The sequence below is a fragment of the Crinia signifera genome, chromosome 2 (genome assembly GCF_055691185.1).
Source record: "Crinia signifera chromosome 2, ASM5569118v1, whole genome shotgun sequence".
NCBI lineage: Eukaryota > Metazoa > Chordata > Amphibia > Anura > Myobatrachidae > Crinia > Crinia signifera.
The window spans coordinates 174,610,963-174,634,185 of NC_139218.1; the positions used below are offsets into that span (position 1 = coordinate 174,610,963).

Here is a 23,223-nt window from a genome sequence, read left to right on the forward strand (position 1 = left end):
GAGACTGGCATCAGTGGTGCCCACCACTCCCACATCTGCAGAGAGCGCCCCCACTGAAGAGTCTCCAAGTCCGTCCACCAAATCAATGAAGTCCTCGTTTCCTGATCTAGGACTACCGTCTCAATCTTCATGGTCTTGTGGTTTCTGGACCAACAGGCCAGAATATTCCACTGAAAAGGCAGAGAGTGGAAGCGGGTACACTGCAGTGTTTAGAATGTTGCAACCATTTTGCCCAGCAGTTTTCAGACACTTCCACACTGATGGAGTAGACATCTGAAGTATCGACTGAGTTAGATGACGAATCTCCACCGCTTTCGATTCCGGTAAGAAAATCTTGTGTAGGTGGGTATCCATAACCACTCCCAAAAACTTAGAGTCTGAGTTGGGATCAATTTTGACTTCTGTATATTTAGGATCCAGCCGTGATCCTGTAAAAAAAAAAAAAAAGAATTGCTGTAGACAAATCTGTCAGTAGTTTCTCTGCTGATGTTGCCTTGAACAACAGGTCGTCCAAGTAAGGGATGACTTCAATGCCCTGCATTCTCAAAGCTGCAGCCATCACTGCCATAATCTTTGTAAAATACCCTTGATGCTGTCGCCAGACCAGGGGAAGGGCTTGAAATTGAAGGTGTAAGTCTTTGATCGCAAACCGAAGCAAAGACTGATGCTATATGTGAACGGGAACATGTAAATATGCGTCTTGAATGTCCAAAGACGCAAGAAATTCCCCTCGCTCTAGACCCAAAAAGAATGATCTCAGGGACTCCATTTTGAAATGATCCACCCAAAGATGCAAATTTAGGGATCTTAGATTTAAAATTGGCCTGAAGGAGCCGTCTGGCTTTGGCACCAATAAGAGGATAGAGTAAAAACCCTTCTTTTTTTCCTCCCGTGGTACTGGAACAATGACTCCCTTCTTTTGGAGAGACCTGGCTGCTTCCAAAAGGGCCTTTCTGTGCGTTACCTCCCTCAGTAGGGGGGTAGGAAGAAATCTTGTCGGAGAAGAGCCTTTGAAACTGATTCTGTAACCTTGTGACACTATGCTGAGGACTCATGGATCCTGATTTAGAAGTGCCCAGGTGTCCCTGAAACATGTTGGTCATTGTGTGGGTTTTTCCTTCGCCCTTGGACGCCTGCTTCTTAGAGAAGGAGCCAAAAGGAGACTGAGGATTTTCCTCTACCCGCCTGAAAACGGCTTCTGCTGCCCTGGCCCCTAGAGGAGACTCCTCCTATAGGAAATGTCCGAAAGGCCGCAAACCTGGAAGAATTAGGTTTTGAACCTGAAGTAGGAAGAAAGGTACGCTTTCCTCCCGTAGCCTGTTTTAGAATGGCTTCTAGTTCTGAGCCAAATAACAATTCCCCTTTAAAGGGTAAGGCCTCCAAGAATTTCTTAGATTTGCTATCTGCCTCCCAGGCTTTAAGCCAAAGAGGTCTTCTGGCATAAACGGAGACCGCTGAAAGACTGGAAAGCATTTTAACTGCTTCCTCTCCTGCTTTGCAGGTGTATTCTGCTGCTGCCTTGAGCATCTCAGACCATGCAAAAGCCTCCATATCTGCCTGTAAATTGGTACAAAGGGTATTTGCCCACACTATCATGGCCTTTGACACCCATGCTGAAGCGATGACAGGTCTGAGTGCGAAACCCACCCCTTCAAATGTGGCCTTTAAACAGCCCTCCATTTTTTTTGTCCATTGGATCCTTGAAAGCCACCCCCCCCCCCCCCTTGAACAGGAAGGATGATGGATTTGAAAGTCTAGCCAACGAGGCAACCACTATAGGAACTTTTTCCCATAATTTGACACGATCCTCAGGCATGGGGTAAAGATTAAGGAATATAATCTTTTTATCCGGAGTCTTCCAAGCCCCACTTAGCAACTCTTGCATTCCCTCATCTGAAGGAAAGGTGACTGCATCTTTACGCTGGCGTTTGAAAAACTGCCTGAGCCGGAGTATTATCCTCCACTGCCAGGTTTAGAGCCTGTTTTACTGCCAGGATTAAATCCTCCATGCCTGGTGCCGATGTTTCAGACCCTCCCCTAAGATCCACATTCTCACTCTTCCTCAGAATCCACATTTAGGATAGGGAGCGAGGTTACTGAATTTCTAGCGGATAAGTTGGGACTGGACAAATGTTCCATGAGGGTGTTAAATTTCATTATGCCCTGTGTTGTGTCTTGCATGACCTGCAACAGGGCTGGTTCCCCTTGTGGTAAAGGAATGGAACCAAGGGACTGTTATGAGGAAGATGAGGGCCTAGATGACCTTGACAACTCCTCCTTCTGTCTGTCTAAAGCCTGTACCAAGGCTGTCACAGACCTACCTAACAGAACAGCCCACTGAGGCTCTGGCTGTTCCCCTCTCTGAGCCTGTGCTCCACTGGGTCCAGCATTACAAAAAGGGCATATGTCCCCTTTAGCCATCTGTTCTGGTGTTAAATCTAAGCTACACACTCTCTCATGATTACCATTCACAGTGCAAATGACAGGCGATATTACTGCGTAAAAGTATGCTGTGTACTTATCTGTCTGCCTCAGATCAGCGGGGGTAGCGTGGCTCAGGAGAAGCGGTCACTCTGCCAGGAAACCTTCAGCTCTGAGTTCAGTGCTTTCCATAGGCGCCAAAGTGCAGGGTGAAGGAAGAGACCAAAAGTCCCTGCCACAGCGGGGTCTGTAGCTTTTGGCACCAACTGCCCCCTGTAGGCCGCTCCTATGTGCTGCCTCTCCTCCTCCAAGTGCCTCGCCCTCTGCTGGGGATCACTTGAGACGTTCCCGTGACAAGGCTGCACCCTTCTTAGGGCGTTTCCAAGCCCGGTTCCAAGATGGCACCCGTCCCCTACGATCCCCCCCCTGTGGGGAGCCGGTTCGGGGGTCCCCCGGGCCCAGGAGACTTCACCGCTGAGGAAGTCTGAAGTGATGCGCAGGGAGACCAGACAGTGTCTCCCTGCGCACAGGACGCTGACAGGACGTGCTTCTGTCAGCTCCTACTGCGCTCTCAGTGTGAGGATTCTCCTAGAATCCTCACACTGTGCCTGCCTGACAGCGAAGTGTAAAAGTTAATAAAATAAAAAAAACTCCTAACTGTCTCTACCTGGGCTGCCTTCCACAGCCTGTTCAGCATAGCACCCACTCCTGTGGGCACCTAAACGAAACAAACATGATGGGATGCGGAGGGGAGGAGCCTGCCCCCTGAAGTTTAGCATAGGTGCCTGGCTCCTGCGGACCCTCCCACATCCCAAGGTTGAGCTGCATCACCAGGATAGATGATAGAGAAAACTAGTTTAACTAGTTTATTGCTTTATTATTAGGTACCTCAGAATTCTTTACACGGATCTATTAAATTACTCTATTGTTGATATACTCCGCGTGTGAAGGCCGTTGGAAGTAACATTTATGTTATCTGGTATGTGATTTGATATACATAAGCCAGTGTTGATTATTACCTCGTGTGGTGTTCTTTCACCTGTTCTCACCTCCATTCCTTCAAACTCCTCTGTTTAGTGAATATATCATGAGGACTAAGCCAAATCAATCAATGTTCTTTTACTTTTAAGTAAAGTCCTAAAGATGAATGTTTTAATGTTGTTAAAATTGTACAATCTGTTGGTAAAGTATTTTAAAGTATGTTCTTATATGTTTGTAGTGAACCCCTGATGAAGTAGGACTTCAGATTGAAGTATCTGAACCTTATAAAAGGTCTGGAACAGCCACCAACTGTGGGCAGTATTCAATGAGCCTGATTCGCCATGTTTTTATGGCGAATTTGTGCTGTTTGGCGAATTTCTGACTAAAACGGTGAATCACCCTATTCAATGACCACATGGCGAATACATTTCAAGGTTTTTTTCACCATGATTCACCGAGTAGCAATCGCTATCTTTTTATGGTGAAGTGGAATGTGAACTTTTAAAATAAAAAGTGTTTTGTTTTTTACATTTGGTGTCAAAAAATATCGTTACGATCGGGTATAGTGAATATACGCTCCCCTGCTGGCACCCCCGGGGGGCAGCCTGTGCTGACTGGCACCCGGGGAGCCCACCTACCCCCCACAAAGTTCTGGGGCAGGCAGAGAGACTACTATCTCTCTGCCTGGCACCGTCCTCAGGCTCCCTGCGGCAATCGCCGCAGGAGCTCATATTCGCCAGTCAGGGGCAGCGAGCCCCTGACACGTTGAATACAGGAGCCCGCCGGCTCCGGAACGTGGCGAATGTGCAGCGAATCCTAAAAAGGATTCACTGCACCTCGCAGGTATTCTCATTGAATACCGCCCATTGTGTGGATAAGGAGACTTTTAATAGACATTTTAAATTTATGGACTTGGACGACCCACCAACGTTTAACCCAGCAATAAAGACATTTGCCAAAATGGTCGAACATGACACAGATGCTATACTACAGCGACCTTTGTCGGGCTCCTCTCCACCAAATTTCTCAAAAGCAGAATGGCAAGCTTTAAAGAATTTGAGTAACGACGGATCTATAACTATCAGAGCAGCTGACAAAGGCGGAGGAATTGTGATGTTGAATACCTCAGATTATGTTCAAGAAATTGACACCCAACTATTGGACACCAAGACTTATATGAAACTTCCTAAAGACCCCAACAGTGGCTACAAAAGAGAATTGGATGAGATTCTCAGTCAGGCAGTACTTATTGATTCAATTGACAAGTACACCATGGAGAAACTGACAGTGGAACATCCCATCGTCCCTGTAATGTACGCAATTCCTAAAAACCCACAGAAACCGCCCGGCAGGCCCATTATCTCTGCCCGGGGGTCACTTTATCAAACCATTTCCAATTACCTCGATTTTTTCTTACAGCCATGCGTACAGGGCGATGAGTCCTATCTTAAGGACACTAATACACTGCTTGATAAGTTGATTGATTTAAAAGTTCCTAACAATTGTATTTTGTGTACAGTCGACGTTACAAGCCTGTACACATGTATTCCACATGGGGCAGGCTTGGACGCCGTACGTTCTCTTATTTCGGGAAATCCCCTATATCAGGGTCCCGATGTAGAGTTGTTTTTGTGTCTTTTGGGATTAACCTTAAAACTTAATTATTTTATGTTTAATAACACCTTTTATGCTCAATTACGGGGATGTGCAATGGGATCCTCTGTGGCTCATTTGCAAACTCGTATATGTTTATTGTTGAAAGAACCTTGTTCACGCAGAACTCAGTCACCCAGGGGTCGCTATTGCTGTATACACGGTATATAGACGACCTCCTGATGTTCTGGACTGGGAAGAGTGAAGCTTTTAAAAGGAACTAATTGAGACACACAACTCTACTAGTTCTCCAATTAAATTTACATTTGAGATGAATCATGAGTCCATCCATTACTTAGATGTAAACATTAAAATTGTCGAGGGCCGCATTGAAACATCCCTGTATACCAAACCCACAGACAGAAATAACATCTTAATGTATTCCAGCTTCCATCCTACCCCTTTGAAAAAGGGTCTTCCCTTTTTATCAGATGTTGAGAGCACGACAGATCACCAGCAATGAGGGGGAACTGGACACAGCCCTTACAGGGATGGTTCAGAAATTTCAGGCACGGGGCTATGATCCATCTGCCCTGCTTAACACTAAATCTAAAGTTATGGCCCTCTCGAGAGAGGAAGCTTTAGTTTCTAAAAAATCGTCCTCCAACACCATTGACCAAAAAATTATTTGGGTTAATGCTTACCATCATGCAAGTCCTGGCATCAAAAAGATAGCCAAAAGACATTGGCCAATTGTTGCCACAGACCCTTCATTGCCATCCTTAAACCAAAAAGTTCTTATGAATTCCTATACCAAAGGCAAAAGTCTACGGGCTTTTTTGGTAAAAAATGATGCGTCTTTTCCTCCTCCCAAACCATTAAAGTTTTTGGGAAAACCAAAAGAGGGATGTTATAGGTGCAGCGGCTGCACGACTTGTAGTTTTATGATCCCTGGGGACACCTTTTGTCATCCCTATTCTGGGAAAAAAAAATTAAAATCCACCACAGGTTAAGTTGCAGTACGAAATACTTAGTATATATAAATCAACTGCCCTTGCGGCCGCCACTACGTAGGCAAAACTGACAGAACTTTTAAAGAAAGGGCTGCAGCCCATCGGTCTTCTATAAAAGCAGCCATTACATCTGGACAAAGCGAACAACCCAGTGCTTGTCGTTTTGCCGAGGCCCGACATAACCTGACCACCCTCCGTTATTGAATCATTGATGATGTACCCACACTGAGAAGAGGGGGTGACCGGTCACTTCATTTGTTACAGTTGGAGAGCCGATGGATATTTCGTTTGGACACCATCAGTCCACGGGGTCTTAACGAGAATCTAGGTCTCTCTTGCTTTTTGTAAAATTTTCAGTGGCCAGTCTTCGGTTTAATTTTACACATCCAGTAACTCCATTTAACCCAAAAAAAGTTTTTAGGTGTTAGGCTGCAATTTTGTTTAATGGTGCCATTTATGATTGATATGTTACAGGAAGACACCTTTATTGTATCAATCGATAATATATTAACATTGGTTTTTGATTGTGCAATTTAATTCATAACAGTGCTATTCAGATTATTTGTATATTATTGGTGATGTCTTTTTGCCTTTGTATGTATTATTCTAATATGTTTGTATGTTTTAAATGTTCACAGGTAGCTAGTTTGTCTAAGGAAAGAGCCGTGCAGCAGTTGCGTCTCCTAGCAACAGCAAAGCACGGGAGCCCTCCTTGCTTCTCGCAGTATCTCCCAGCAGAGTGACGTCAGTTTCCGGTGCCGGCGGGCGGCACGGACGTCCGAGTCAGGAATATATGTCTCTGTTTTATATGTAAAATTGTTCTTCCTGCGTCTTGATAAAGGAGCCAACAGGCTCAGAAACGTTGGCGTTCAAAAGCAGCCACAGTCTGGTCTTTTATTTATGCGAGTGCCGCAATCCAGCAATCCCATATTTAGAAGTTTCACTGCGTTTGAAGGGCACCGCGATCAATTGGAGTACCTACCTTTCCCTTATGGGCTTTATTCATTGGATATATATTTATATATATATTTTTTATTTTTTTTTATTATAGCAGGTGGACCGGCACTCCCATTGCTGAATAGCTGCGACCCACAGCTTGTGGAGAAGCAGGTATATAAAAATCGGGATGGGTGCGGCACTAGGCTCCTTGGAAATGAAATAGACAATACAGTGTCTGTGGTCATCAAGGTTTCAGTGCTTTATTGTATCTTCAGGATACAAATATGACAAACATAACTGACCTTAAATAGTAACACCATGTGCAAACAGCATGTTGGCACCACCCACTGCGGGGCAGTCTGAGGTGACGTCATTAGCATGCTGCTTAACGTGATTACGTTGCACTAGCACCCCATAGGTTAAAAAAGCTAGTACAAATATAGGACAGAATACAAAAACAGTATTTGATGTGCAAAATAAATATGAGAATATATAAAAAACAAGAATTATATAAGGATGTGTGATAGGGTGAGATCTTATTACATTAAGAGACACATAAATTGAAAAACACATAAATTAAACTATAAATAAGTGATGACCGCATTACCGTGCAAAACAAATAAATTGAAAAAAAGGAAATGTATCACAGTGCACCAGTTTCCATTCATATGGCTATAATATACATTGTACAGTAACATCTCGCAATATGCAACTGTATTCAATGTAACAACAAGGTCATATACTGTGTAAATGGATTTCAAAAGGTGGAGAATGATAAATATTAATTTAACCCCTTGGGTGCTATAACATCAAGTCGGAATATCCACTTGGCTTCCCGTTTAAGCAGAGCCTTATTTCGATCACCTCCTCTTGTGTCTTTTCGGTACTTGTTTCCTAGCACAGCGCCCCCGATTTTGGTTGTATTACATCTTATACAATTGCATCGCATGCAATATAGCGTCATGCGGTGCTTTCAATGTTAAATGCACCCCCATTGGCAACACCAACCCAAAGCGTGGCGAGCGCAGCAAGCTCACGAGGGGCGGCGGTACGCGTCCCCCGACCTTTTCATACCCCCACTATCCACGTCGGTAGATAGTGTGGCGAGTGTAGAGAGCCACCGAGCCCGAAGTGCGGCAAGCCCCGCGAGTGGACACCGATTGCTTTACATGTATTGCGTGTCCGCTCGCCACGCTTCGGGCTCGTATTCCACTGCGCGCGCCACGCGAGGGGGACATGGATTGCTTTACATGTATTGCGCGTCCGCTTGCCACGCGTCAGGCTTATATTCCACTGCGCTCGCCACGCTTCGGGCTCAGGGGCTCGCCACACTATCTGCAATCAACTCCACGCCGACGTGGATAGTGGGGGTATGAAAAGGTCGGAGGACGCGTACCGCCGCCCCACGTGGGCTCGCCACACTTCGGGTTGGCGTTGATAGTGGGGGTGGCGTTGACAATGGGGGTTCATTTAACATTGTAAGCACCCATCAGGGTGTTTGTACAATTAAAAATCAAACTGCATCGCATGCCACTTGCTGGCATGCAATGCTATGCGATATTTCATTGTACAAGCACTCCTGTTAATTTAGCATGAATATTGCATCGCACACCACTAAGTATGCTATGCGATGGGCGCTGTGCTAGGAAACAAGTACCGGATTTTCAATTTATGTGTGTCTTAATGTAACAAGATATCACTTTATATTTAACACATCCTTATATAATTGTTGTTTTTTATATATTCTCGTATATATTTTGCACATCAAATACTGTTTTTGTATTAGGTCATATTTGTACTAGCTTTTTTTAGCCTATGGGGTGCTAATGCAACGTAATCACGTTAAGCAGCATGCTAATGACGTCACGTCAAACGTCACCTACTGTTTGCACATGGTATTATTTAAGGTCAGTTATGTTTGTCATTTGTATCCTGAAGATAGTGCATACAATAAAGCACTGAAACGTTAATGACCACAAACACTGTATTCTCTATTTCATTTCCAAGGAGCCGAGTGCCACACCCATCCCGAGATATAGAGATATATATATATATATATATATATATATATATATATATATATATATATATATATATATATATATATATATATATATATATATATATATATATATATATATATATATATATATATATATATATATATATATATATATATTTTTTTTTTTTAATTGGTACTGGATCAAAAAGACAATCTGTATTGAGGTATACACCTCAATACAGATTGTCTTTTTGATCCAGTACCAAGTCTCCTGAGTGCTCTTTCCTTTGGATTGTATATGATTGTTACTGTGGCACCAGAGCAGATGACTTACTAGAGTGCCGACACATCTGGATATCTATATATGTGTTACGTGGCCAGTCATTTATATCCATTTGCTATAATAAAACAAATCCAGTTTTTTTTATTATGTTGTATGTTCTCAATTCTTCCATGTTAGCCTATTAAACTTGTAATTTAATAGCTCAGATACTAATTTACATATCTACACTGGTTTCTGATCTTTGATCCTACTAGATATGCTCCCACAAACATATTGTTCTACCTGCTGCTGTACACTAAATGAAAGTTCTTTATATATTTAATAATGTTTTTCCCGTTTATAAGCACCTGATTGGATTGTTTAAAATAAAGTAAAAATGATAGATCTAAATGGATTACGTATTTTTTGCACCAGTTACAGTACGCTAGTGGTGTTCAATGTGAAGAATTTGGGGACTAGGCTTTTCTGATTAATTAGCATTCAACGTTCATATTGCATCATGTTTATTATACGCTCGACAAAACCCCCCCCCCCCCCCAAAAAAAACCTTGTATACGAAATGGACAATGGAACAAAAGCTTTATAAAAAGTAGCCATAGCTTTCAAAGGCCATACTAGCCACACCAATGACAGTGTCTTTCACCCCTCCACCAACGTACAATATATTAGCTCACCCGATCATGGTCTGGTAATAATTAGTGGATACACATTTTCATTACTCAACACAGCATGGACACAGCATGTCCCTTTCTTCTCATACATCTAACGCAAATTAGGGTTAATTTGCAGTGTCCTGTCATAGTTACTTTCTTAATATATAATTATAACTCGCTAGTATAACCACGATGCTGTTCCTGCATCACAGCGTCTCTCACCTCTTTGAGAACAATTACAGAAGCAGAACAGTACAAAAAAAAAAATCCATCTGTCCAATGTTTCTACTGCTGGAAAGAGTGTTAATAGGAAGTGCAAATTTTGACAGCGTACACTTAACACACAAATGAAAAGGTTTAAAAGTGATAAAAGGGATCCTTTTCCACACTCTTTCCATGCCTAAAATATTATATGAAGCGCATCACTGTTAATAGAGGAGGGAGAGTGTGAGCGAAGGAGACCATAAATAGTGGCTACTATATGGCAATCCAGCTGTTCAGTAGACTGCCTACATGGGCACAGTACCTGTCTAATCAGGTGCCGCAGCTCCTGATTGATGACCACAGGGTTGTTTGTCATCCCAGCCTTGTTAACATGTTAATCCAGTTTTCAAGTGAGGTCTTTCTTTACAATTGACAGCAAATTTGAATCAATTGTTTAATCTTCTATTTTTCTGCACCAATCACGATTCATTGAATTGCAAGATATGAGGCTATACAAAACACAGTAGTTAAAAAGTGAAAGTAGAAGGAAGTTTTAAAGATTAAAAGGATTTCCCTGTGCTGTGATTTATTAAGGTGTGCAGAAATCTTCCATAGCGGTAGGGGATAGTTTTAGGAATATTTCAAACCTAAACACAACAAAAGCTCCCAATCCTATTATGTCCAGTAAGTCTTGCCAACAAAACAAAAAGCATCCTTTCTAAAATAATTGGAAACTAAAAATATTTTTAGGAACATAATTTGTACGTCATTTGATTATGAGATTAAGGGGGGTATTCAATCTGCCGCAGCCATCTCCCGACGGGAGAGATGGCTGCGGGGTCCTATTCAATGCGGTCTTCCTCGACGGCATTGAACAGGGGATCTCACAGAACGAGCCCAACTTCACAAGCAGTCGGGCTCGTTCTGCCGAGAATGGCCAGGAACTGATGAGCTCCCGGCCGCAGCGCACCAATTCCAGGCCACGCCCCTTTCTCGTCCCACGGTATCCTGCCTGCGATTTCTTGGTCGAGCAGACCGAGAACGAAACAGGGTCACGGCTGTTGGGTCAGCTCGACAGCCATGACCCAACATTGAATACCCCCCTAATACTATGAAACATTCATAGATGAACTTTTACCAAGAGTACCTGTCATGGAAGAGAAGGTAGCTAAACAGGCTTAGAATCTAAAACAATATAAATATATTGTGGACTTCAGCGTCTTCTTTAAAGTGTTCCTGAATTGTTACAAATAAAATAATGACGCATAAAGTTAATAACGGTACTTGTTTCCTAGCACGGTGCCAGCGATTTTAATTGCATCCATCGGGGACCCCAAAAAATCGCTTCCATCGAATCGCATGCAACCAAATCACATGCGACGCAATTTTTTACATTGGACTCAATGCCCCCCAGGCCCCAATTTTCATTGTATACCCACACTCATGGGTGAAATGCCCCCCCATTGTTAACGCCACCCCACGATAAACGCCAAGGAGCCCACGAGGGGCGGCGGTACGCCTCCTCCAACCTTTTCATACCCCCACTATCCACGTCGGCGTGGAGTTGATTTTATATAGTGTGGCGAGCGTAGCGAGCCACCGAGCCCTGCGAGGGGACGCGCATGACTTTACAGGTATTACGCGTCCGCTCGCCACGCTTCGGGCTCGGTGGCTCGCTGCGCTCGCCACACTATATAAAATCAACTCCACACCGACGTGGATAGTGGGGGTACCGCCGCCCCCTCACGGGTTCGCTACGCTTCCGGTTGGCGTTAATCGTGGGTTGCCATTAACAATGGGGGGGAGCCCAGATATTACATAAGTACCCGCGGTTTTCTCATTGCCGGCAATAAAGGCTAAAAATAGCCAAATATCGCGTCGGTCGCGTCCATCGCATACCTTAAGTTACCTTAACTTAAGGTATGCGATCACCCACGACGGGCGCTGTGCTAGGAAACAAGTACCTTGATAACCATTGAATTAAAGTCAGGGCCCTATTAGACACCACATTGGCATGGAGCTGAAAAATGTGGAGCAGTGGGAAGTGGAGGAGGAGGAGAGGCCAATGCCATGTAGAACCCATACATCATACACCCCAATGTCTTCCCAAAATATTTAAAAGTACAAAAACTGCATCAATGTGTGGAAAATAGAAATGCAATATTAATGTTTAGGATTTAAATCGCCAAGTGGCCAGCTGCTGGCTGGCTATCATCTTGCGGTCATGATGATGGGCCTATTTTCCATTCTGCCCATTGTAAATCTGATTATAGAAACTTTGTCAAAAGTGAAGAGTGTTATGAACACACACACACACACACACACACACACACACACACACACACACTGCAAATGGCTAATAAAATCAGGATAGATTTAATCAAAATAAAAACACAAATTCCAGCCAGAGACATGTTCATTATTTGTAGGACTATGTATTCTATGCAGAGAAAAGCAAAAAAAAAAAAAAATGCTGAGGAACCTATCCTATTTCAAGCCATCCCAATCCCTGCAGAACATACAGAAATCTAAGCAAGGGGTAAGAAAAAAAAAATCCTTCTGCGCGCTGTCCTCTTAGCAGTGGGACGCGGCGGAGGTGGATGTGCTGGCTGGGGCGGGACTGTGTGCGGACATGCGCATTGTGTACTTCCTAGACGCCGCGCACCCGTCCTGCCCGTGCCCACAGCCGGGAGACTGGAGTGAGTGTGAAAACCGCCGGCAGCCGCGCACATGTCCCTACCTGCTCCTTGGCTGTGGGCCCTACCTGCACATGTCCCTACCTGCTCGCCAACCGCAGCAGCCCTCTGAAGGAGAACTTTGCAAGGGACACTAAAGGCAAGTGTCTCAGGAGAGGGTGATGCTGTCTAGCTACCGTGGTGCTGACTAGGGGGGAGGGGGCTGGCAGTGCAATGTGGCCCTGTGTATGGGGAGGGTGCTGACTATGGGGGAGGGGGGCTGGCAGTGCAATGTGGTGCTGACTAAAGGGAGGGCTGGCATGCGGTGCAATGCAGTGCTGACTATGGAGGGCAATACTAGGGCATTTTATGAGGGACACTACTGGTGGCATTTTATGAGGGACACTACTGGTGGCATTTTATGAGGGACACTACTGGTGGCATTTTATGAGGGACACTACTGGTGGCATTTTATGAGGGACACTACTGGTGGCATCATATGCATAAGCATGAGTATTGGGGGCCTTATAGTGCAAGGTGCAAGGGGCATCATGGTGTGAGGCATAATGTGCAATGGGTGTCATGGTGTGTGGCATAATGTGCAATGGGCATCACGGTGTGTGGGATGATGTGCAATGGGCATCATTGTGTAATGGGCCTGCATGTTTATATGTCACTGTGCGGCCTTTAGACAGCCAAATTAAGCGTGAAAGGACAATAACCATTTCTACGGTAATCAATGTCTGGTCATGCAGGTTGCAAAATTGAGGTGTCAGGTAATTTTTTCCTGCTAGTTCACGCGCTTATAATTAGACCACGCCCCTTATAATTAGGCCACACCCCTTTTGGTAGCGTGTGACTACGGCGCGCGCAACTTCTTAAATGCCAAGTTATGTATGGGGGGCTGCATTTTTATTCTGTTCGCACTGGGACCCTAATTGTTTAGAAATAGCCCTGGTGCAGACTATATATTGGGGGCAGGGTTTATGTGTATGGGCAGCTGTGCCAACTATCTATGCGGGGGCTGTGCTGTCTATCTATTAAGAGCTGTGCTAAATACCACAGTAGTGCTTAGTGGCCCTCGGGCTTCGTTGAATTTTTTAATGTGGCCCACACTGTCTTAAAAAGGTTGAAGACCCCTGCATTAAATGATCACGTAAAAAAAAAAAAAAACAAGGTATCCAGATGGTGGATTGATGGGATGGAGGTTGACAATAACAGGGTAAAACACTAGAGGTTGACAGCACCTAGACGCCTATATTTGGTAGTCGGCATTTAGATAGACAGTGATGGAAGGTCGACAGAAAGAAAGAAACAACGGGAACCTCTTCAAAAGTAGCAAGGTAGACACAGGTTTTTTGTCTTCACCCAGTAGCTATTTTGTAGTTCTCAGAGAATCCCAAGCACGCACCTACTTTTATCCTTAGATGTAGAAAAATCTTTTGACTTCGTGTCATGGGACCATTTGTATGAAGCACCTTTTTACTTTTGTATTTTTTTGTTTTTGTTCTGTAGATCTACAAACCCAAATTATTTGCAATTGTTAAATGACTTATCCTTTCTAGATTGTAGGGGTACCAGTCAGGGTTTCACCTTATTCGCTCTAAAACATAATAGCTATCAAATCCCTTGCTACAGCGTTATGTTCCAGCATTTCATGGCATCAAGGTGAGCTCAATGGAGACAAAATCAGTATTCTTTGCAGATGACGTTTTAATAAATTCTGATAGATCAGATACTTCCCTTTACTAATGTAGGTATTCTCAATGTGTATCCTGACTAACCTCCAGGTATAAGATTTAAACTTTTGGGGATGGGGAATTTGAAACTTTTGATACAAAACTAATCATTACACTTTTGGATCAATGGAGGTTTCCATTCCTTTCAATGTTGGGTTAGTCAGTTGTTCTTGAAAATAATTATTTCTATGGCCAAATGTTGGCACCAGCAGCGTCTGGGTGAACTAGCCATTCCAGATGTTTGTATCTTTTGCATCTCGTATTTTTCGGTTACCTTAGTATTGGCATCATCACATTCTACCGATACCAATTCACACCTGGAGAAATCCCATTTCTCTTGGCATCCCCATTGCATGCGCAAAATAAAGTTAAACCAATAAATCCTGTTGAATATTATTTTAAGAGATCACTTTAAAAAATAAATTAAAAAAAATAGCTACAGATTCAATCTGCAGCTTCTGAAGAACTGGGAGGGGGGGGGGGAGCAGAATAGATGTTTAAGGGTTTTCTTTGTTTGTTTATATAGTTTATTTTCATACCCTTGTGCAGATATGCTAAGCCTTGGAGAGCAAATAAATGGAGAAAAATAAAGTAACAATCAATGAGCTTTTAACTACAATGTTGCAGGCAAGGTCTGAAAAATGGCACGGGCCGATTGGCTGGCACTTTACTTCGCTCCACTTAATCACTCTCCAAAGCTTAGTGTGACTTTGTGGAGTATGAACTGGACCTAGGCCTGGTGCAGAGGCTAACTTAGGTGGCTGAAAACTAGCGGGTCTAAGGTGTTGCTTCCCAATGTACTAGGAATGAACGACAGATAACAGGTAGTTGGCGAAGACTCGGAATGGAGGCGTGGAGTCTGAACTCGCCAGCGGTCTTCACCAGCAAGCAGGTCGCGGCCCTCCATCTGGGTCACCAGATAATTCATTGTTACTATGGAGCTAGAACAGGCTAGTTCAGAGATGGTAGGCCAGATGCTACTCTGACCAATGACAGACTGGAACATAGACCGGTAAATATTGCGCATGCCGCTGGGCAGAGCGCGAGCTGGAGATCCTAGATAGCAGACCGGATACCGGCAGGGAAAGTCTAGACCAGAGGAATCCCCAGATGACTGGACCGGATACTAGACAGAGAACCCACAAGAAACTGCTAACCGAGGGACTGCAGATCCACAGTGAGGAGCTGGGAAGAAACGGCACAGTGGGACTGTGAAAAAAGTTGCACCACCTTCATGGAGAGTTGCCTAAATACCCACCCTCATCTGTGGATTGGCTCAAGCAGAGGAAAATGGGTTTTATAATGAGAGAAAGCCTAATTGACAAAGAGGAGTCATGCGACTCAGAAAAGATGGCAGCGCTAGACGCCAGGACCCGCCGCGGCACCCGCCTGGAGAGAGGTCCAAAGAGGCAGGCAGCGCCAACACTCCAGCTGTGACCACTGGCAAAAGGAGCTAGAGTGTCTGGATGGATAAGTGCCAAGATCCACGCTGCGCACTCTGCCTGACCCTGACACCTAGTACATTTCCCCAATAATGTGGAGCTTGCATCTATAGAAACAAAATAAATTGTGAGAAATTAACTCTAGAGACAGGCTGCTGGGTAAATTTTATGATCAATCTGCCAAAGTCATTTACTTGGTCACCCTGATCGGGTGAAAAAGTTAGTAGTGCCTGACGATTTTAGGATACATATATTACTATATAAACTACAAGTCTTGGGGTAGGGGGGTTAAATATAAACAAGCTTTGTTATGACATATGATTTAATCTTCTATCGTTTTCAAGTGATTTTATAACAGCATATTAGAAAATAAAAATGTCAGCAGAAAGGGTCACAGATTATACCCCTGGCAATTCTATAAAGGTACATATTCTTAACACTTATACTATTTCATCACAAGCTATGTGGGGTATTCAATTAAAAATCTACAATTTTTGGTTGTTTTCTTATGACGAATTGGATTTGCCCTATTTAATGCTCATGCAGATTTTTTAACTGGTTTAAAAATGCAGCAGAGTCAAAAACCATGTGGATTGGCGGAATCGCTTCTGATCCACTTGTCTTTGACCACTATTGGTCGAATCTGCAGGTGTTATGCACCAACTAGCCAACAAAAACCAGCATTAATTGAATAAGTCTCCTCATAAGCATAAAAGGAAGAGGTATGGAAATATAAAAAACAAGCTTAGATCACAGATGTACAAGAGATTTTTTTTATTATTTTGCTGAATACTGGAAATTCAGCAACAGCAAATTATATTTGTGTCTAATTTTCTGCAAAAAATAAACATTAAAAAATACTAAAACCCCCTAACAAAAAGCCAGCATACATGTTTCTATTAAACAGTTGGTAGGGAATTTAGCAGGTCAAAATGATTCTTTAAAAGGATAACCAGTTGACAAACTTGTGGTACATTATGTAAATAAACTTACTGTTCATTAGGGGAATTATAAACTCCTCGCCACCTTCTTTCTTGAACAATGCAAAAGTGTCAAGCTGTGGAAGTTGATTAGATAAAAGAAGTGCCTTTTGAAGTTTTATTCGTCCCTCTAGAAGCTGATCCCATATGGCTGAAAAGAATGCAGAAAAACATTTAGTCACCAAAAATTAAAAAAAGGTCACACATTTAACAAACGATACTTAGTGACAGGACAATAAATTTAGTTGGCATATAACTTTGTTGCAATGACTGTAGTAATAGACTTAAAAACTTCTCCATTGTAACATTATTTAGCATACTAATAAAAGCCACCAACTTATGTTGGCTAAAAAGGCGACATTCAGAAAGAGCAAAAAGAAAAACTAAATTGTGGAAGTGATTGAATTCCTCACAAGAATGTGGCAAGAACAAATAAATAGAATCACTGGTACTTGTTTCCTAGCACGGCCACCACGATTTCTATCGTGGTGGTCGTGTCGGAAAAAATCATGTCGGTCTCGTCGGGTGCATACCAAAACGCACACGACGCGACCCGACGCGATGTACCCGATTTCTCCATAGGCTTCAATGTTCAAATAATTTAACATTGAAGCCTATGGAGAAATCGGGTCCATCGTGTCCATAGGCTTCAATGTTAAATTATTTTAACATTGAAACTGAGTCCATGTAACATAGTAAAAAATGGTAAAAGGGCCAATATGGGCCATTTCTCATTGGGTATGGCCCCGTCATGTGTGTAAAAAATAATTGCCCCCCATCCCCACGATTGACGCAAACCCGAAGCGTGGCGAGCGCAGCGAGCCCGTGAGGGGCGGCAGTGCGCGTCCTCCGACCTTTTCATTCCCCTACTATCCACGTCGGCGTGGAGTTGAGAATAGATTAGTGTGCCGAGCGCAGCGAGCCACCGAGCCCGAAGAGTGGCGAGCGCAGCGTGGATAGTAGGGGAATGAAAAGGTCGGAGGACGCGCACCGCCGCCCCTCGCGGTCTCGCTGCGCTCGCCACACTTCGGGTTCGCGTCAATCGTGGGGGTGGCGGCCACAATGGGGGGCCATTATTTTTTACACACATGACGGGGCCATACCCAATGAGAAATGGCCCTTATTCTGCCTTTTCCCATTTTTTCCTATGTTAAAAGGACTCAGTTTCAATGTTAAAATAATTTAACATTGAAGCCTATGGACCAATCGGGTCCATCGCATAGGCTTCAATGTTAAATATTTTAACATTGAAGCCTGTGGAGAAATCGGGGGCATCGCGTCGGGCGCGCATAGGTTTCAATGTTAAAATATTTTAACATTGAAGCCTATGGGGAAATGGTGGGCATCGCGTCCGACGCGATGTACCCGAGTACTGCTTTTTTCAAAGGAAATCACGGGCATCGTGTGCCTTAAAGTTAAGGCACACGATGCCCGCGATTGTGGCCGTGCTAGGAAACAAGTACCGAATCACTTACTACAGAGGTTTTTATTTTATTTTAGTAAGCAGAAAATGAAGTAAAGCTGGGTATATTACAGCCAGGTACCTGCTCTCACGGCCACGAGCGGCGAGTTCGCCGATCGTGGCCGTTTAACCCTTTAAGCACCGCGGGCAAAGCGCCCGCAGTGCTTAAATAGCTGATCGGAGGGGGGGCGCCCCCCTCCGGCGCCCCCCGCGGCGAGATCGGAGGGTGCCAATCGGTTGCCATGGCAGCCAGGGGTCTAATGTAGACCCCTGTGCTGGCCGTGTCAGCATTCCTATTACATCCTGCCTGAGGCAGGATGTAATAGGAAGTGCTGAAAATCACTATGTTCAGCCATAGAGCTCTATGGCTGAACCTAGTACAGGCGATCGCGCCCCCTAGTGGTCAAGTACACTAGGGGGCCTTGTAGTAAAAGTAAAAAAAAAAAAAAAAAATAAGTTTAAAAAAAAAAAAAAAAAAAAATATTAAAAGTTCAAATCACCCCCCTTTCCCCATTTCACAAATAAAAATAAATAAAAAATAAAAAAAATAAACATATTTGGTATCGCCGCGTTCCTAAAAGTCCGATCTATTAAAATATAACATTAGTTATCCCGCACGGTTAAAGGCGTAAACGGAAAATAATTCCCAACGCCAAAACTACGTTTTTTGGTCGCATCGCCTACCCAAAAAAAAATAACTAAAAGAGATCAGAAAGTCGCCCATATCCCATAATGGTATTAATTAAAAAGTACACTTCAGCCCGCAAAAAATGAGCCCTCACCCAGGTCCGTAGGTGGAAAAATAAAAAAGTTATAAGCCGCAGAACATGGCGACGCAAATTAGAAAAACCGTAAAATTTTCTATTTTTTTTTTTAGTGGAAAAACGTAACGAAAACTATATAAGTTTGGTATCACCGGAATCGTAACGACCCATAGAATAAAGATAACCCATCATTTTAAACGAACTATGAACTCAAAAAAAAACGTAACCAGCGCAAAATTGTGGAATTGCGTTTTTTTTCTTTTTTACCCCACATTGAATTATTTCCTGATTCCCCAGAATATTATACGGTACAGTAAATGGTACCATTAAAAAGTACAACTTGTCCCGCAAAAAAAAAGCCCTCATGTGTCTATATAGCCGGAAAATTAAAAAAGTTACGCTTATTTGAACGCAAGGAGGAAAAAAAAAAAAAATTAACAAAAAAGGCCTCGTCGGGAAGGGGTTAAAGTTTAGAATTTTATGGACTCTCAACAAGTCTGGTGAGTGCTCTCCTTGCTTTATCGGATGTATATGGCTTGGAATAGTGGAGTCTGAGCCGTGGGCACCCCAGCAACTGATATCTGGAATTTTGTAGTATAATATAAGCCTATAGTAACAGTAATCAGCTGTCCCAATAATATGGTCAATTTCAACCAAATGAGGGAACTAACAAGTAGATATAGGGAAAATTGTTTATTTAGACACCCATTGAATATATTTTTAGTTTAACATAAGGGAGTTAAGTGTTAATCATTTAGCTTCGATTAAGGAAGAATAACTACACGTAAATTTGGGGATGACGGCAAAGTGCTGTAAAATTAAGAAAAACATTATGAAGGATTAGTTGAAGCCAGATTAATTCTGTGAGGTTGAATTACAATGCTGCATGCAAGTGGAAGGCAGATGGATAAAGTAAGGGTCAAAAATACTAAAAAGGAGACAAAGTGTTAAAAAGTAAACATTTCACTCCATATACCTTTCAGTTTATAAAGCTTCAACACCCCGTCATTAATATGTAACACGATTTGCTTTACAACAGTGCATAATGTTAAGATTATACTGTATCAATAAGGTTTCTGTTAGATTTCACATTCTTGAAGCAAAAACAAAAAACAAAAAAATGAAATAAAATAAGAAGGACGATGGTGGTGCTGGTAGGTTCATTCGGTCTCCTACAGCTTCAAAAGACAGGCACATCTGGGCAGTAGCCAAAATTAGAACTCGCATAATTAAAGAGAGTGTGTCTGAACCATGGGGCGGTGCATTATGTATGGTGAGCCAGCAGGATTACTTGTCAAACCTGCCGGGATGTGTTGGCTGCAGAAAATTAATGATTTAATTCTTTAAAACAATTACCTCCCAAAGACACCTTCAAACGAACTAATAAAAAGGATTACATTTTGAGTAACTCACAATTTTATCTATTATCATGATCTTTACCAACTTGCACAATATTATGTAGCAGCATTTAAGATAGCTTAGGCAATTAAACTTTCATGGCATACAGCAGAAGCTTGTGCCTTAAAAGTGAAAATATAAATCTGTTACATTTGTTTCAGAAAAAAAAGCCAGGGGATACTTTGCCATGCTCAAAAAGCAAGGATGCAACATAACTGACAGAAAAAAAAACATGTTCTTGAATGTCAGCCAGCCCATAAAAGTCATGGACAAGTAGAAATCCTGTGCATGACAATCTACTGTTTAGGTGTACTGCCATATTAAGTATGATATGGCAGTATGAAAACAATTCTGAACAAAGACAACTTTCAAAACATAAGGGGCTATTAGAATATGAAACACAAGTATGCTCAAGCCCATATTTATGAGAAAAGAAAGTACAAATATAAATAATGGATTAAATTGCCAGAAATAACTTGAAAAATTAAATTTAAAACGGTGGTGGACATATTCATTCTCACATAACCTATTGAACACTTTTGAGTCTCAGGAGCAGATTCAATTTGCGTCAGGATTTACCTAATGTGCCCCATAAAATGGTAATTTACCTGGTTAATACGGACTATGAAAAGGACACCACTGGCTTTTAAAATTGGAGGCAAAATGCTATATTAATGTACTTTGTAGTTGTATCTAAATTTAGCAACATTCACAGTTACCACAGGTGTATAAAAGCAAGCACTTAGCCTGTTCCTGTTTAGAGGAATAACTTCTACATATTAGAGAGGAGGCAGACTTAGTATTGCTGCATTTAGTGCACTCCATGGCTGTCTCCTCACTAGCCCTGTCAAGGTATTCTCTGTTCATTTCTGTCAGCTATTGCCTTTGGACGTTGAGGACCAGAGAGAAGCCGGGCACTTGGAGCATGATGGGAATGCAGCAGGTGGCAGTTTTCTATGCTGCAGAGTGCTGTCACGTAAATATTTACCTTGTATACCAAACACAGATGCCATGAAGTACCAATTGTATGGTCGCCAATCCCTGGTCATAAACAGTGGCACCCCTCTACCACGAAAGTTTTGGCCCCGTTTACCATGATCAGAACTGACCTTTTTACCACTAAATCCAAGAGCCGCTGCTCCACTCATCCTCCTTGAATGGTCTGCCACATTCAACTCTGTAAAACACCCTCTTGGCATCCATTTCAATGGCTTTTGTCACTCTGTCCGCTTCTGTTTTTATAGCTACTCATGCGGATTTCATCTGAAATATAATTCTATGGAAATTATGCAAATAGCACCTAGCTGGTGTAGGGTGTTTTTGGCAAAAGTGGTGTAAAGCCATTATCAATTTCTTTGCTGCAATAGAATCACTTATTTTGCAATGCTCTTTATGCATGCGACACCAACCTCTCTTGCTCCTCTTTCCCCTCTGCCCCCATTCTCTTTTCTTTCCCTCCCTCTGCCTATCCTGTTAACCTCCCCAAGATTTTTTTCTGCCTGTCACTTCCAATGTTTCTTTGCCTTCATGTCCTAGGGAACATTTTAATCCTGAGTTACTTCCTTAACTCACTCATACCAAAAAACTCAGTTACCCCTTGTCTCTTAGTCACACCCTGCCTCTACCATTTACCCACTATTCACCCTGTCCACCCGTCATTCCTTACTTCTCCCAGTCTCCCTCAACCTTCTAACTCTCCCATCACCCTTTCCCTCTCCCAGACTCTCATTCATACTCTGCCTTTCCCTGTAACCCTCTTCCTATTACCCTTTACCTGTCACCTACTGCTTCTCTGTCACCCCCTGCTTGTGTGTAGAGACACCTGTACACTAGGCCGATTTGGCCACTTTTTACCCATTTCTGACTGAGTGTTTAACATCAGATCCAATGCATGGTCCAGCATGAAGCAGAACGGAGGTCAGACCTGCTGCACGTCCGAACTAGGACTCTGGTCTCCACTCGGCAGCAGGATCGCATGCGATAAGTCACATACAGAAGGACCTCATGCGATGTATCGCATTCGTTCCTGCCCCCCCAAGAAGGTCCCAGGCAACTCTAAAGGGGATTGGATGGCCATACATTACTGTGAGAAATCTCAGTAGTGCACGGCCACCTTAAGAGAGACTGCTAATTTATATAGTTTAAGTTAAGGAATTCATGAAATGTACAAGCAAATATGCATAATTTTCCAGATTTGTATTTAAGTTGCATGAATTTAAGAATGAGATGCATGCAATCTTAAATCTAGGATATAAACAAGTCCATTGTAAAAATGCAACAGTCAACTTCTAATCCTGTGCACAGCCAAATTATCTTGAGGTCCCAGTTATTTAAAACAAGAGGCATCATACAGTGTCTAATGGTGCATAAACAATGGCCATTTTTGTACAAATACAGGTAGGGATAGACTAATGCGCTGAGGGCAGCTTCTACTAGTCAGTCAGGGTGTGGTATAGGGTTCCTACAGTCGGGATCCTGGCTGCCCGGACTTAGACAGCATGGGGAGTGCAACAAAGCCCCTTGCGGGCTCGCTGCGCTCGCCACGCTGCGGGCACGGTGGCTCGCTACGCTCGCCACCTATTCTATCTCTATGGGAGTCGTGGACCCCCACGAGGGAAAATAGCGGGCACCCGTTTGTCAGCGTTTTGACAGTTGGGATCACGTCCGGCACCCT

General features: G+C 43.1%; 1 protein-coding gene and 1 long non-coding RNA gene across 3 annotated transcripts in view; one reads left to right on the forward strand and one right to left on the reverse strand.

Moving 5' to 3' along the window:
• LOC146060222 (uncharacterized) overlaps nucleotides 1-7,152 on the forward strand; it is a 34,683-nt gene extending 27,531 nt beyond the window's left edge. Inside the window, exon 3 of the long non-coding RNA XR_014470398.1 lies at nucleotides 6,647-7,152. This is a non-coding gene — a long non-coding RNA (uncharacterized LOC146060222). The remainder of the gene's footprint in view (nucleotides 1-6,646) is intronic.
• AATF (apoptosis antagonizing transcription factor) overlaps nucleotides 1-23,223 on the reverse strand; it is a 172,897-nt gene that overhangs the window by 128,912 nt on the left and 20,762 nt on the right. For both annotated transcript variants that reach the window (XM_083173209.1, XM_083173208.1), the window contains exon 4: nucleotides 16,939-17,076. In XM_083173209.1, coding sequence (XP_083029335.1) covers nucleotides 16,939-17,076 — 138 coding nt within the window. The remainder of the gene's footprint in view (nucleotides 1-16,938; nucleotides 17,077-23,223) is intronic.